This window comes from Rhinoraja longicauda, chromosome 3, assembly GCF_053455715.1.
Source record: "Rhinoraja longicauda isolate Sanriku21f chromosome 3, sRhiLon1.1, whole genome shotgun sequence".
NCBI classification, from domain to species: Eukaryota; Metazoa; Chordata; class Chondrichthyes; order Rajiformes; family Arhynchobatidae; genus Rhinoraja; species Rhinoraja longicauda.
Window position 1 is genome coordinate 85,742,319 of NC_135955.1, and position 17,421 is coordinate 85,759,739.

At 43.2% G+C, this 17,421-nt stretch overlaps 1 protein-coding gene across 3 annotated transcripts in view; it reads left to right on the forward strand.

Moving 5' to 3' along the window:
- Positions 1-17,421, forward strand: part of LOC144592141 (xanthine dehydrogenase/oxidase-like) — a 113,385-nt gene that overhangs the window by 66,606 nt on the left and 29,358 nt on the right. For all 3 annotated transcript variants that reach the window (XM_078396558.1, XM_078396557.1, XM_078396556.1), the window contains exons 17-21: positions 6,637-6,746; positions 7,989-8,093; positions 10,370-10,448; positions 13,683-13,797; positions 16,857-16,937. In XM_078396558.1, the coding sequence (XP_078252684.1) occupies positions 6,637-6,746; positions 7,989-8,093; positions 10,370-10,448; positions 13,683-13,797; positions 16,857-16,937 (490 nt within the window). The remainder of the gene's footprint in view (positions 1-6,636; positions 6,747-7,988; positions 8,094-10,369; positions 10,449-13,682; positions 13,798-16,856; positions 16,938-17,421) is intronic.

Here is a 17,421-nt window from a genome sequence, read left to right on the forward strand (position 1 = left end):
AAAGTTACAGTCCCCTACATAATGTTTGGGACAAAGACCCATCATTTATTTATTTGCCTCTGTACTCCACAATTTGAGATTTGTAATAGAAAAAAATCACATGGTTAAAGTGCACATTGTCAGATTTTAATAAAGGCCATTTTTATACATATTGGTTTAACCATATAGAAATTACAGTAGTGTTTATACACAGTCCCCCCATTTCAGGGCACCATAATGTTTGGGACACAGCAACGTCATGTAAATGAAAGTAGTCATGTTTAGTATTTTGTTGCATATCCTTTGCATGCAATGACTGCTTGAAGTCTGCGATTTATGGACATCACCAGTTGCTGGGTGTCTTCTCTGGTGATGTTCTGCCAGGCCTAAATTGCAGCCATCTTTACCTTCAGCTTGTTTTAAGGGCTAGTCCCCTTCAGTTTTTTCTTCAGCACATAAAAGGCATGCTCAATTGGGTTCAGATCGGGTGATTGACTTGGCCACTCAAGAATTAATTATTTTTTAGCTTTGAAAACTCCTTTGTTGCTTTAGCAATATGTTTGGGAGCATTGTCTTGCAGTAGAATGAACCGGCGGCCAATGAGTTTTGAGGCATTTGTTTGAACGAGCAGATAGAATGTGTCTATACACCTCAGAATTCATTATGCTACTACCATCAGCAGTTGTATTATCAATGAAGATAAGTGAGCCAGTACCTTCAGCATGCATGCCCAGGCCATAACACCCCACCACCATGTTTCATAGATGTGATGGTATGCTTTGGATCTTGGGCAGTTCCTTCTCTCCTCCATACTTTGCTCTTGCCATCACTCTGATCTAAGTTAATCTTCATCTCATCTATCCACAAGACCTTTTACCAGAACTGTGGTTGCTCTTTTAAGTACTTCTTGGCAAACTGTAACCTGCCCATCCTATTTTTGCGGATAACCAGTGGTTTGCATCTTGCAGTGTAGCCTCTGTATTTCTGTTCATGAAGTCTTCTGCGGACAGTGGTCATTGACAAATCCACTCCTGAAGAGTGTTTCTGATCTGTCGGACAGGTGTTTTGTCATCAGTTGTGGAGGTCTTCCTTGGCCTGCCAGTCCCTTTGTGATTAGTAAGCTCACCAGTGCTCTCTTTCTTCTTAATGATGTTCCAAACAGTTGATTTTGGTAAGCCTAAGGTTTGGCTGATGTCTCGAACAGTTTTATTGTTTCTCAGTCTCATAATGGCTTCTTTGACTTTCATTGGCACAACTTTTGTCCTCGTGTTTTAAACAGCAATAAAAGTTTCCAAAGGTGATGGAAAGACTAGGTGCTGAGAGCTCTCTTATATCTGCATTAAGGAGGCAATTAAACACACGTGATCAATTACAAACGCCTGTGAAGCCATGTGTCCCAAACATTATGGTGCCCTGAAATGGGGGGACTATGTATAAACACAGCTGGAATTTCTACATGGTGAATCAAAAATGAATAAAAATACCCTTTAATAAAATCTGACAATGTCCACTTTAACCACATGTGATTTTTTTCTATTACAAATCTCAAATTGTGCAGTACAGAAGCAAATAAATAAATGATGGGTCTTTGTCCCAAACATTATGGAGGGCACTGTATCTAGTGTCCTCTTATTGCCCTCCTAACCTCTCTTTTAAGTGTCATGAACATGCCTCTTAACATGCTGTGAAAGATGCTGATAATGGAGCAGGTGTTTGCCTGCACTTAGTACACACAATCCTTTTATGTTCTAATTCTTTCAGGAAGGGACAGACGTAAAGCCCACCGTTTGACCAGTTTTTACAAAATGTTAAATGGTCAGCTCGGCATAGATTACCACATCTATACCAAACCCAACCCTATCAGGAGTTGACGAGGGCATTTGATTCAATTTGAGATACCAGCTATCAAGACAGATGTGTATAGCAATTCATTCTTCCCTCGCACAATTAAACCATGGAATAGTCTTCACCCTACTATAGTTACTCAACCAGACGCAACTAAATTTAAGGCAGCTCTTCTCCAAGAAGCCCTTCTTGCTTAAGTCCATACTCCGCAACCTCCAGTTTAAATTCCATTTGGAATATTTTGGAGGACCAAGAACCAAGGGGGTTTCACTCTTTTAACATAGATGAGGCCCTCACACGTGTCTCCTCGGTACCTCGCAGCTCTGTTTTTGCTCCCCCTCCGCCCAGTCGCATCAGGGACAGAGTCCCCCTCGTCCTCGCCTTTCACCCCATCAGCCGTTGCATGCAGCACATAATCCTCCAACACTTTCACCACCTCCAACGGGATCCCACCACTAGCCATGTCTTCCCATCTGCACTCCTTTCCTCTTTCCACAGAGACCATGAGTTTAAACTGGCAAAAAGGTTGTGGGGGTGATGGGCTGAAGAAACAGTTTCTGTGCTGTGCAATTCTATGATGTTAGGGCCAATGGAGTATTTTAGGATGCAATTAATTATTAAAGAAAATAGATTTTTAATTGGAAAGTCTTATTTTCATAGAAAATTATATAAAAGAAACAATGTTCGTCAATTATTTTACATTCGTGTAATGACACTCATACTGAAATCACAGTTGTTTTTCAGAATGCAATAGTGCTCTTAGGTGGCCACTTCTCCATTATACTATGTGAATCTTTGTTGATGTGCTCGGCAATGGCAGTGTAATGGGGTAAAACCCATGTCGGTGTTCCCATTAATATTTATCTGACTTCTGCTATAATTATAGCCTTCTGGCAGCAAAGGCCAAGGCTAGTTGTAATCTTTTGCACCAAGGGACTGTTTGTAGGTGATGTGCAGAAGTAGAGCAGATGCTTCTGGATGTCCGGAAGCTGTAAACCATGGCAATTCGATCCTTTTCAACTGCTGACATTATACACTGGGGACGCTGAAATATTTAAGATTGGAGGGCTGTTTTCGGATTGGAACCAGAGACTCTGGACTGTTATGCACAAGTGCATCCAGCATTTTGGACCTGTAGTGATGTAACATGGTGCACAAACATGTTTGATGTCACTTTGATGAAATGTTGTAGTGCAGATGTGGCCTTTTTGTGTTGACATTGTAGTTCTAAATTTTTTTTGTCTAATGAATTAACTTGGCACAGTGGCGCAGCAGCAGAGCTGCTGCCTTACAGCGCCAGAGAACTGGGTTCAATCCTGACTCTGGGTGCTGTCTGTACTGTGACAACGTGTGACAACATGGTTTTTCTCCGGCTGCATTAGTTTCCTCCCACACTCCAAAGCCTTACAGGTTTGTAGCTTAATTGGCTTTGGTAAAAAAAAAGTAACTTGTCCCAGCGGCACGGTAGCGCAGCGGTAGAGTTGCTGCTTTACAGCGAATGCAGCGCCGGAGACTCAGGTTCGATCCTGACTACGGGTGCTGCACTGTAAGGAGTTTGTACGTTCTCCCCGTGACCTGCGTGGGTTTCCTCCGAGATCTTCGGTTTCCTCCCACACTCCAAAGACGTACAGGTATGTAGGTTAATTGGCTGGGTAAATGTAAAAATTGTCCCTAGTGGGTGTAGGATAGTGTTAATGTACGGGGATCGCTGGGCGGCACGGACTTGGTGGGCCGAAAAGGCCTGTTTCCGGCTGTATGTATATGATATGATATGATAAGTGTGTAGGATAGTGTTAGGGTACGTGGTGATCACCGGTTGGCGCAGACTCGGTGAGCCGAAGGGCCTGTTTCCACGCTGTATCTCTGAAAAAAAAATTTGTCTTTTAAAAATAATTTTGCTATGTTCCTATTCTATGTGCTGATGATTTCTGTCCCAAATAATTAACCGTTTGAGTATTACACTTCAATGGCAGTGTGCAAAGAGATTTCATTTGTTCCATGAAAATCCAAAAAACAGGACATTGAAAAATGAAGAGAAAACTTGGCAGGTTTGGCAGTATCCGTGGAAAGAGAAATTTTCAGCTTGATGATCCTTCATTGAAGCTGGGAATGAAAGTAAACAAGCAAGTCTTAGGTTATGGAGATGATGAAAGAGGGATGGATAAGACAAAGGAACTATCTTTGATAGGAAAGAGCCAGGTTTGCTGTGGTGATAAAATATGGTGAAAGTGTCTGGTAGATAAGTTAAAAAGGGAAGTTATATGGAGAGACATGGCCTTGTTATCAGAGGCTGCTATTGTAACTTAAATCAGTTGATCCCACCAGACATCTGTATGTTTGTATTTTCTCAATCAGTCTGAAGAAGGGTCTCGACCTGAAATGCCACCCATTCTTTCTCTCCAGGGATGCTGCCTGTCCCGCTGAGTTACTCCAGCATTTTGTGTCTACCGATTTAAACCAGCATCTGCAGTTCTTTCCTACACATTTTGTTCCCTCCTTAACCCATGCGTCCAATGCATCATTAATAGCATTGTTAGTACAATGTTAGAGAGACTTTTAGAAATACATCATGGCAATAGGCCCTTCAGCTTACCGAGTCTAACAGACCATCGATCACCTGTTCACACAAGTTCTATGTTAGCCCACATTCGCATTGACTCCTTACCCACAAAGGGCAAACTTTACAGAGACCAATTAACCAACAAACTCGCACGTCTTTGGGATATGGGACGAAACCGGACCAGCCGGAAAAACCCCATGCGGTCACAGGGAGAATGTGCAAACTCCACACAGACAACACCCAAGGTCAGGTTTGAGCCAAGATCTCTGGCATCATGGGGCAGCAGTTCTACCAACTGTGCTGCCCTGGTTCACAAGTTCACAAATTATAGGATTAGGCCATTTGGCCCATTCATTCTACTCCGCCATTCAATCATGGCTGATCTCTGCCACCTAATCCCATTTTCCTGCCTTCTCTTAATACCCATTCTAATCAAGAACTTGTCTATCTCTGCCTTATAAATATCCACTGACTTGGCCTCCACAGCTCTCTGTGGCAATGAGTTCCACAGGTTAACTACCCTCTGACTAAAGAAGTTCCTCCTCACCTTCTTTCTAAAAGAGCGCCCTTTAATTATGAGGCTATGACATCTGGTCGTAGACTCTCCCACCAGTGGAAACATCCTTTCCACATCCACTCTATCTATGCCTTTCATTATTCTGTAGGTTTCAATGAGGTCCCCCCTCAACCTTCTAAATTCCAGCGAGTAGAGGCCCAGTGCTGTCAAACTCTCATCATATGCTGACCCACTTATTCCTGGAATCATTCTTCTAAACCTCCTCTGGACCCTCTCCAGAGCCAGCACATCCTTCCTCGGATACGGGGCCCAAATTTGTTCACAGTCTGCCAAACTATTTCTGCTCATGAAATGAGATATTTCCATTGTCCTGTCTACCCCTCTCTGCAACTGAAAAATAACTTCTCTCTTTTTCAGTTCTGATAAATCTTCGAACAGAAACATCAGTATCCAGATAGAGGTAGAAAGATACGGCATGGAAACAGGCTCTTTGGCCCATCTGGGTCCATGCTGACCATCAACCAACCATCTGTACTAATCCTACACTAATCTAATCCAACCTTTTTCTCTCCACATTGCTATTGATTCCCCCCAGATTCTACCACTCATCTACACACAAGGGGCAATTTAGAGTGGCCAATTAACCTTCCAAGCACATGCCTTTGGAGTGTGAGGAAAACTGGAGCACTTAGAGGAATCCCACGTGGTCACAGGGAAAACATGCATACGCCACACAAACAGCACCCTTAGTCAGCATTGAACCCGGTTCTCTGGAACTATGAGGCTACGCCACATTGCGGCCATCCGCACTATGTAGTCAGCAGTTGAAAGGAACGGACCTGTCATCGCCTTTCCACAGTTGCTGCCTGACCTGAGTATTTCCAGCACTTCTGTTTTTTTTTAAATTTCATTTGTACTGGAACATTCACAACATTAATACACAGAATTTAAAATATTTGTTTAGAATTGAATACATGAAACTGTCTTAATTCCGGAGAGTATATTAGAAATACTTTCCTTTTAACAGCAGGCAGTGAAGAAAGCCAATGGAATGTTGGCCTTCGTAACAAGAGGAGTTGAGTATAGGAGCAAAGAGGTCCTTCTACAGTTGTACCGGGCCCTGGTGAGACCGCACCTGGAGTACTGTGTGCAGTTTTGGTCTCCAAATTTGAGGAAGGATATTCTTGCTATGGAGGGCGTGCAGCGTAGGTTCACTAGGTTAATTCCCGGAATGGCGGGACTGTCGTATGTTGAAAGGCTGGAGCGATTGGGCTTGTATACACTGGAATTTAGAAGGATGAGGGGGGATCTTATTGAAACATAAAAGATAATTAGGGGATTGGACACATTAGAGGCAGGAAACATGTTCCCAATGTTGGGGGAGTCCAGAACAAGGGGCCACAGTTTAAGAATAAGGGGTAGGCCATTTAAAACGGAGATGAGGAAGAACTTTTTCAGTCAGAGGGTGGTGAAGGTGTGGAATTCTCTGCCTCAGAAGGCAGTGGAGGCCAGTTCGTTTGGATGCTTTCAAGAGAGAGCTGGATAGAGCTCTTAAGGATAGCGGAAGTGAGGGGGTATGGGGAGAAGGCAGGAACGGGGTACTGATTGAGAGTGATCAGCCATGATCGCATTGAATGGCGGTGCTGACTCGAAGGGCTGAATGGCCTACTCCTGCACCTATTGTCTATTGTCTCTAAGAGCTCCCATTTTTATTGTGTTGTTCACTGTTGGATAGATTTGTCGGTGTGTGCCTACTGAAGATGGTTTGAACATCCAGGCATCAAGCCAGTGGTTGGCTTTACTTCAAGAGGCCGTTGCTGATGCTATTGGAATACAAGCCAAGAAGTAAATTGATTTTCATTTCTTAACAATATGGGACTGTCTGTAATAACTGTGTAGCTCTCATTAGTTGTAACGTTGTCTCAAAACTTGTCCTATCCATGTACCTGTTCAATTGTTTCTTAAATGTTGCGATACCCCCTGCCTCCACTACCTCCTCTGGCAGCTGGGTCTGCACCCACCATCTTTTATGTGGAAGAAGTTACTCATCAGATTCCTAGTAAATCTTTCATCCTTCACCTTGAACCTATGTCCTCTGCAATGACAGGTTATCCAAAAGCAGCATTCTAGATTTATGGTTACCTAAATCAATAATGGGCAGTCTTGCTTCAAAGGTTTTTTTTTTAAATACTGGAAATACAAACCAGGTTGTCTAATCGGTCGGGTATTTTTCCTCCTTATTGTGCTCTGTGGAATTGATGTCACTTACAGGCCCAAGATTTATCTTCCATTCCTGTTTGCTGTTCAAAATCTTACGAAGATCTGCCCTCCGTTAGTGACAGGTCTCCATCCCCCACCCCCACCACAGTGTCACAGTGGTAGGGGCTGCTCCTTGCCTCCTGGCTGCATTTCTCACCCACCTTCCTCATCTTTGGACACCCTGTGCGTAGAGGAGAGGGTAGGGCCGAAGATGTCCTGGTTGGGTTGCTCCTGGGCCTGGCCAAGCTGGCCATCCGTGAGTCACGGTGCCAGGTGGAAGAGGGCTCTGCCCGATCCAGCTGCCTGCTCCTTTTCCGGGGTTACATCTGCGCCCGGGTGGTGTTAGAGAGGGACTGGGCGCTGCCCACGGGTACCCTGAGGGATTTCCGGTACCACGAGGGGGGGGTTGAATGCATCCTTGACAAGGAGTGTAAGATAGTTATATAATAGTTTATTGTTTATCTTGCATTATGGTGGTGGGCTCTGTTTTGGTTTTATTGTATTGTATATATTATTTTAATATTTGAATAAATATTTTTGATTAATAAAAAGAAAACAGTGACGCAGTGCTGTAGTTGCTGCCTTACGCCACTAGGGACTCCAGGGGGAGGGGGGTTATTGGCACATGCAGCTGCACGCAATAGATGGGACTGGCTGTTTGGTGCCAAAACGTGGCGACATTAATGTACTGTCTAGGCGAGGTCTGCTACATGATTTTACCGGGTTGAATGCAAAACAGCAGTTCATGGTGTCTGGGCACATGTGACAATAAGGTATCATTGAGAATTATTTTTTGCTCTTCGTTTAAATATGTTTTTGTTTTCACAGTATTAATGTCACAACCAAGCGGGTGGGTGGAGCCTATGGAGCTAAATCTACACGTGCCAACTTGGTAGCGTGTGCTGGGGCCGTAGCAGCCACTGTCCTTCACAGGTAGGATTCAGCCAAATACTGTACAAGATATTCGGGAGACTGGCTAATTGGCAACGTTTTAAAATGTTATGAGTTGAAATGTAATGAATGGCGGCACAGTGGCACAGCAGTAGCATTGCTGATTTACAGTGCCAGAGACCCGGGTTCCATCCTGACTACGGGTGCTGTCTGTGCGGAGTTTGTACGTTCTCCCTGTGACCTGCATTGGTTTTCTCCTGGTGCTCTGGTTTCCTCCCGCACTCCAATGACGGTACAGGTTAATTGGCTTCAGTAAAGATCATAAATTATACATAAATTATACAATAGACAATAGGTGCAGGAGGAGGCCATTCGGCCCTTCGAGCCACCACCGCCATTCAATGTGATCATGGCTGATCATTCTCAATCAGTATCCCGTTCCTGCCTTCTCCCCATACCCCCTGACTCCGCTATCCTTAAGAGCTCTATCTAGCTCTCTCTTGAATGCATTCAGAGAATTGGCCTCCACTGCCTCTGAGGCAGAGAATTCCACAGATTTACAACTCTCTGACTGAAAAGGTTTTTCCTCATCTCAGTTCTAAATGGCCTACCCCTTATTCTTACAACTGTGGCCCCTTGTTCTGGACTCCCCCAACATTGGGAACATGTTTCCTGCCTCTAACGTGTCCAACCCCTTAATAATCTTATACGTTTCGATAAGATCTCCTCTCATCCTTCTAAATTCCAGTGTATACAAGCCTAGTCGCTCCAGTCTTTCGGATAGCGCTAGTGTACGGGGATCGCTGGTCGGCTCGGACTCGGTGGGCCAAAGGGCCAGTTTTCTTGCTGTATCTCTAAAATAAACGAAACTAAACTAAATGTGTTACCTGAAAAAATGGTACAGCCGATTTAGTAGTAACTTTCAGTGGGGAAATTTGCGCTGGAAGAAAGTAAAATTATTCATTTGATTTCATTAAGTGGTTTAATCTGTTGCACTAAGTTCAGGTTCTTTGCAAGTGATAGGATTTTCCATGATAAGATTACCTTTTCCCATATAGTAACCCAGATGTCATTAAGGTTGCTGGCTGTGATATGCAGGGGTCATACGCTGCACGATTAAGCAACTCTTGTGGAAGTTCATTTGTATATAAATCATAGTTATACAGTGTGGCAATAGGCCCATCGACCCAACCTACCCACACCGACCAACATGTCCCGTCTAAACTAGTCCCACCTGCCTGCGTTTGGCTCTGCGTTTGCAACAGCTTCAAGTTTCTGGGTGTGCATATCTTTGAAGATCTTTCCTGGGTCCAGCACATTGATGCAATCACACAGGAAGCTGAACAACTCCTCTACATCCTTGGAAAATTGAGGAGATTCGATATGTCGACAGATACTCTGTTGAACCTCTACAGGTGTACAGTGGAGAGACTATTGACAGGTTGTATCAGAACCTGGTTCGGCAACTGGAACGCCCAGGAATGAAGGAAATTGCAAGAAGTGGTGGACAATGCCCGGGTTCTGACCTTCCCATCAGGGAAAGGATTTATAGAAACATCGAAAACATAGAAAAATAGGTGCAGGAGTAGGCCATCCGGCCCTTCAAGCCAGCACAGCCATTCAATATGATCATGTCATATAGGAGGTGCTGCCCCAAAAAAGGCTGCCTATATCATCAAATAACCACGCCATCCGGGCTCAATTGGCCCCTACCATCAGGAAGAAGATACAGGAGCCTGAAAATTATGACCACCAGGTTTAAGAATAGCTTCTTCCCAACAACCATCAGGCTCTTGAACACTACACAACACAAACCTCAGCAACTATGATCTTCTGTAGACTGTATTTAGTTGCATTTTTGCTTTTTGCACTTGTATTATGTTTATTAATTAATTAAATTTTATAAAAAATATATATTGTGCTAATGGGCATGTTAAACTGCTGCAACTAAGAATTTCATTGTTACGGTAAATAAACACTAGACTGTTTAAATGTACTTGCTGTCTTTGCAAACACATTTTTGAACTGTAGTGTGCTGGCTTTTAAAGTTCAATGAATCTGTTAAACTTTGCAACAAATTCACTGAACGTTGAAAACCTGCACACGTTAAATCTAAATGAGATTGATTGATCTATTCTACATAATTTAAGAGAGTTTTGGAAACATTTTTGCAGCACTCCTAGGATTTAACAAAAATTGAGTTGATTTCACCATTGGGTATTTGCTCTGTGCGGACTGTTGAGGAGGTTTGCTGCATTAGTCAAAGAAGGTACTCTTGTGTTGCAATGCAGATGAATGACCACACTTGTTTCTTGCAGACCAGTTCGATGCAAGATGGACCTGAGCACCAACATGAAGTCAATTGGTAAACGGCATGGTTATGTAGTCAAATACAAGGTTAGAACAAGCCTGTCTCTTTTGTTTTTGATTCGCTGCCTTTCTATGAACCAGATTAACCTAATGAAGCCACAAAAGACTGCTGGTGCTCTTCTCCACATTCAGTCCAGATAGAGTCATAGAATCATACAGTCATACAGCGCGGAAACAGGCCCTTCAGCCCAACTTGCTCACACTAGCCAACATGTCCCAACTACACTAGTCCCACCTGCCCGCGATTGGTCCATATCCCTCCAAATCTGTCCTATCCGTGTACGTCCAACTGTTTCTTAAATGTTGGGATAGACAATACAATACAATATATCTTTATTGTCATTGTACAGGGGTACAACGAGATTGGGAATGCGCCTCCCATACGATGCAATAATTTAGTTAATTTAAACAACAGCAACCCAACGAAACAAATTGTAAGTTTTAAGACAGAATTAAGTGACCCTGCCTCAACTACCTCCTCTGGCAGTTTGTTCTTTACACCCACCACCCTTTGTGTGGGAAAGGTTACCCCTCAGATTCCTATTAAATCTTTTCCCCTTTGCCTTGAACCGAAGCAGGGTCTTGACTCGAAATGTTGACCATCCCTTTCCCTCTACAGATGCTGTCTGACTATTTGAGTTCTTCCAGCATCTTGACTTTAGCTTCAAATTAATGTAATGATTCCCATAAACATTAAGAAATGAATCAATTACAATTGCCACGTTTAAGAAACATTTAGACGGGTACATGGGTAGGACAGGTTTGGAGGGAGATGGGCCAAATGCAGGCTGGTGGGACTAGTGTAGTAGATGGAACATATTGACCCATGTGTGGGCAAGTTGGGCCGAAGGGCCTGTTTTCATCCTGTAGGACTCTATGACAATTCACTATTTGGAGAATTTCAGATCAAATAGCTCATTTTATAACTTTATTGGTTATAGGAGCAGAATTAGGCCATTTGGCCCATCTAGTCTACGCCATTCAATAATGGCTGATCTACCTTTCCTTCTCAACCCCATTCTCCTGTCTTCACCCCATAACCCTTACTAATCAAGAATCTGTCAATCTCCGCCTTAAAGATATCCATTGGCCTCTACAGCCGTCTGTGACAATGAATTCCACAGATCCACCACCCTCTGACGAAAGAACATTTTAAGACATAAAATTGTTTGTGTTGTTCTTGGTGTTGTTCTTTCTGGCTAAAGAAGATTTTAAAATTTTGTGCTACTTTTATATTTGGAATGGTTTAACATTGTTGCAATTCTTTTACATTTGCAATGCAAATGCCACCCATTACTATGGAACCCTTTTACACAACTAAAATTGTGTACCTGCCCTGCATCACTCTGTGGTCAGCAGTGATCCTAGTACTCCATAGTTAAACGTTGGACAGAAGTACACTGCTTCTTTTAATCCATTCAAACTGCTTGTAAAAAATTTAGGATTCGGAGCTAGTATCAGGTTCAGAAGGTTCAGGAACAGCTTCTTCTCAACAGCCATCAGGCTATTAAGCACTGCAACCTCCAAATAGGCTCTGAACTACATAGACTTGGGGGCATTGGTTTTGTCTTGCACTATCATTATGTTTGTGTGTGTGTGACACTGAACTATTTATTTCTCGTTTATAATATTTTTTTAGAGTACTACGTTCACATATTCTGTTGTGCTGCTGCAAGTAAGAATTTCCTAGAAAATAGGTGCAGGAGTAGGCCATTCGGCCCTTCGAGCCTGCACCGACATTCAATATGATCATGGCTGATCATCCAGCTCAGTAACCTGTACCTGCCTTCTCTCCATACCCCCTGATCCCTTTAGCCACAAGGGCCACATCTAATATAGCCAATGAACTGGCCTCAACTACCTTCTGTGGCAGAGAATTCCACAGATTCACCACTCTCCACAACAAGCCCTGGGTCACCAGTGTCATAAAGGTCCTTCTCAACCAGAAGAAGAGGGCCTTCAGGAATGGTGACAGGGAGGAGGTGAAAAGGGTGCAAAGACCTGAAGGCGAGACTGAGACAGAAGGGAGCCGGAGTGTAAACTTCAGCAGAACACGAGGCCTCAACTACCTTCTGTGGCAGAGAATTCCACAGACTTCCCCCTTATCCTTAAGCTGTGACCCCTGGTTCTGGACTTCCCCAACATCGGGAACAATCTTCCCGCATCTAGCCTCTCCAACCCCTTAAGAATTTTATATGTTTCAATAAGATCCCCCCTCAGTCTTCTAAATTCCAGCGAGTATAAGCCTAGTCTATCCAGTCTTTCTTCATATGAAAGTCCTGCCATCCCAGGGATCAATCTGGTGAACCTTCTGTACTCCCTCTAAGGCTAGAATGTCTTTCCTCAGATTAGGAGACCAAAACTGTACATAATACTCCAGGTGCGGTCTCACCAAGGCCCTGTACAACTGCAGCAGAACCTCCCTGCTCTTATACTCAAATCCTCTTGCCATGAATGCTAACATACCATTCGTTTTCTTCACTGCCTGTTGCACCTGCACGCTTGCTTTCAATGACTGGTGCACCATGACACCCAGGTCACGTTGCATCTCCCCTTTTCCTAATTGGCCACCATTCAGGTAATACTCTGCTTTCCTGTTCTTGCCGCCAAAGTGGATAACCTCACATTTATCCACATTATATTGCATCTGCCATGCATTTGCCCACTCTCCTAATCTATCCAAGTCACTCTGCAGCCTCCTAGCATCCTCCTTGCAGCTAACACTGCCACCCAGCTTCGTGTCATCCGCAAACTTAGAGATGTTGCATTCAATTCCCTCGTCCAAATCATTAATATATATTGTAAATAACTGGGGTCCCAGCACTGAGCCTTGCGGTACCCCACTAGTCACTGCCTGCCATTCCGAAAAGGACCCGTTTATTCCTACTCTTTGCTACTCAGGGACATATAACAACAAAACACTCTTGACTCTTGGTAAAATAGAAAAGCAGACACAACAGATGCTGGATAAAAATAAAATTCCGGAAATCTCATTTGGGTCCAGGTGCAGCCTTGCCAAAATTAAGCTTCAGCGTCAGTTTCATGGCCTACACATTCTTGATGTCTGTGCAAATGTTTTAATTGGTTTCTTCACTTCAGTGGTTTAACAAGTCTTAAATGCACAATAATACATCGGTCTGGTGCACTGTTGAGGTCCATTACTGCACATTTCTTGTAGAGTAAATGGCTAGTCCAGTCATAATGCTATAAATCTATCAGAACAAACTATGTTTAAAAGATGATGCTTTTGATTTGTTGCAGGTTGGGTTTGATATGGACGGCACACTAAACGGCATTATCATTACTTACTACTGTAACAATGGAAGCAGCACAAATGATAATGAAGTTGGGGAGAGCTTGATATTTTCCGATAATGGTAAAGTATCTACCAATGTAAGAGATCAGTATCAGCATATTGTCAATGTTTAGCTTTTCACTCTATCTCTGTACACATGAGAATAATAAACTAATGTAAAGTCTCAGATCATATCAACTATCCATGGTTAATTGCCCTTCCCTTCCATCCAACTGGAGACCCACCTGCCCCCCTTTCTTTGTTAGTTTCCTTCCTCTTTTCCCCTTCTGAACTTAATGTTTAATATGCTGTTAATTTTTTGAACTTTGATGAGTGATGATGATCACTCCCCCTTCTCTCCCTCCCTCTCCACCCCTTCTCTCCCTCCCTCTCCACCCCTTCTCTCCCTCCCTCTCCACCCCTTCTCTCCCTCCCCCTCCACCCCTTCTCGCCCTCCTTCACCCCTTCTCACCCTCCCTCTCCACCCCTTTTCTCCCTCCCTCTCCACCTCTTCTCTCCCTCCCTCTCCACCTCTTCTCTCCCTCCTTCTCCCCCTCTTCTCTCCATCCCCCTGGTATTTTGCTTTAGTTTAGTTTGGTTTAGAGATACAGCGCGGAAACAGGCCCTTAGGCCCACCGAGTCTGCACCGACCAGCGATCCCCGCACATTAACACTATCCTACACACAGTAGGGCCAATTTACACTTATACGAAACCAACTAACCTACAAATCTGTACGGTTTGAGTGTGGGAGGAAATCAAAAGTCTCGGAGAAAACCCACACGGTCACAGGGATAACATACAAACTCCGTACAGCCAGCACCTGTAGTCAGGATAAAACCCGGGTCTCTGGCACTATAAGGCAGCAACTCTACTGCTGTGCCGCCCAAGTTCCTTAAGTTCCTCAGCTGGTCAACAAATGGAACCTTTTGAGCCAACAAATCTAATAGTCTGCCATTTCATGTTCACTAATGATTAGTATTATAATTTTAATACATAACTGTGCAAATAATGCATTGGAAAAATCTTTTTGGTGCTGAAGTTTGTTGGTATACGTTTTGGCAGGAAATAGGATTGCATTATCTTTGTCTCTACTGTTCATTTTAAATAGTATACAATAGAAAATAGATTTTTCTGCAAATCATTTTATTCCTCTGCTGGCAGAGGTGTAATTGCATAAAATATACTGATGAACATCTGCTAATTTCATCCTCAATTATTCTACCACCTCGAGTTATAAAGAAATTGAACACGGGTCAGTGCTATTATTTGGAGTTTTGGAATGTGATTGGGAAGAGAGAGCTATTTTTTGTCAATAATATCTTTTAAGGTAACACATTACCTTGTCTAAATGTGTAATTATATTTGGAATGTAGATAAGTGTAGCACAAGCCCCTTGGACCACAATGTCTGTGCTGGACTTGATGCCAAGACCAACTTTATCATCCTGCACATAATCCATATGTAAGGTTAATAAGTGATCGGAGCAGAATTAGGCCATTCGGCCCATCAAGTCTGCTCCGCCATTCAATCATGGCCGATCTATCTCTCCCTCCTAACCTCGTTCTCCTGCCTTCTCCCCATAACCCCTGACGTCTCCATTCCCTGATATCTCCATTCCCCGCATATCCGTGCGCCTATCCAAAAGTCTCTTAAATGTCACTATCGTGTCTGCCTCAACCACTGCCTCCAGCAGCGCATTCCAGACAGTCACCACCCTCTGTGTGTGTTTTTTTTTAAATTCCACGCTCCCCACATTTCCTTTAAACCTTGCCGCTGTCACCTTAAAGCTATGTGCTGAATGGTCATTGCTGTAAAATATTATCTTCCTTTCAACAACTTTTAGAATGTGCACTTGACCTCTTGGGAAATCAAAAACCTCCATCTTGATAAGCACAGACATGAATCTCTCAAATAAAAAATAGTTATTAAAAGTAGAAATGCTCAAAATATCCAAAGTAAAGTATCTCAAGTAAACGAACATCTGGGAAGGAGATGAGGAGGAATTTGTTTAGTCAAGAGGCTGGAGTATCTGGAATTCATTGCCTCAGAAGGCTGTGGAGGTCAAGTTAATGGATATTTTTACAGCAGAGAGAGATAGATTTTTGATTAGTACGCGTGTCGGGTTAAGGGGAGAAGACAGGAGAATGGGGTTGGGAGGGAGTGATAGATCAGCCATGATTGAATGGCGGAGTAGACTTAATGGGCCGAATGGCCTAATTCTGCTCCTATCACGTATGACCTTATTACCTTTTGACTATCCTACACACTAGGAACAATTCACAATTTTACCGAAGCCAATTAACCTACAAACCTGCACATCTTTGTAGTGTAGGAGGAAACTGGAGCACCTGGAGAAAACCCACATGGTCACAGAGAGAACGTACAAACTCCGTACGCCCATAGTCAGGATCGAACCCGGGGTCTCTGGTGCTCTAAGGCAGCAACGCAACCAGTGTGCCACTGTGCCCCCACTTCTCATTCAGCTTTCTCCCCACCCCCCACTACAATCAGTCTGAAGAAGGGGCCCGACCCAAAACGTCACCCATAAATGTTCTCCAGAGATGCTGCCTGCCCTGCTGAGTTGCTCCTACACTATACTCTTTTCATGAGTGATCTGCCTGATGTTTACTGATCATCTCTTTGGACAGATTAGATTAAAATCAAAAACAGAATAAGCTGGAAAAACTCATCAGGTTGTAGATGTTGTGACAAAAATGCGCAAATCTGAAAATGTTGTCTTTTTCTCTTTCCACAAACCTGCTGACAATTTTCAGCATTTATCAAATTTCTAGAATCTGCCTTTGTGTTTAGTTAAGATTAAAATTACCTCCATTAAATGCAACACCTCCATCTAATATTACAGGCATTTAATAAATCTAGCCACTGAAAACATGTTTGACCTAACTTTTCTCCCTCTACATTCATAATTCCGAGTTATCAACCAGAAAATATCCTTTAGTTATTATAAACTTTCGCTGCATTCATTTATGGGAATTGTTCAATTTTTGTGACATCTAAAATAGCCAGCAATCTTTCAAAGCTTAAGTCAATAATAATATTGCTGAGGTTGTAATATAGTTTGAGATGTGATCAGTAGCCTTTAGCATTTCTGCTTCATGACACTATTACTTTTTGCAGCCTACAGGTGTAAGAATTGGCAGCTGATTCCTGTAGCTTTAAAGACAAACCGTGCACCTCACACCTGGTGCAGATCTCCAGGTAAGAGATATGTGCATCTTAAATGGTTAAACTAGTCAAAGGGAGAAATTACTGATGACTGCTATCAACTATATCATGTATTGGAGATTGACCTGCTGAGTTACTCCAGCATTTTGTGATACCTTCGATTTGTACCAGCATCTGCAGTTATTTTCCTATACTATAGACAATAGACAATAGACAATAGACAATAGGTGCAGGAGTAGGCCATTCAGCCCTTCGAGCCAGCACCGCCATTCAATGCGATCATGGCTGATCACTCTCAATCAGTACCCCGTTCCTGCCTTCTCCCCATACCCCCTCACTCCGCTATCCTTAAGAGCTCTATCCAGCTCTCTCTTGAAAGCATCCAACGAACTGGCCTCCACTGCCTTCTGAGGCAGAGAATTCCACACCTTTACCACTCTCTGACTGAAAAAGTTCTTCCTCATCTCCGTTCTAAATGGCCTACCCCTTATTCTTAAACTGTGGCCCCTTGTTCTGG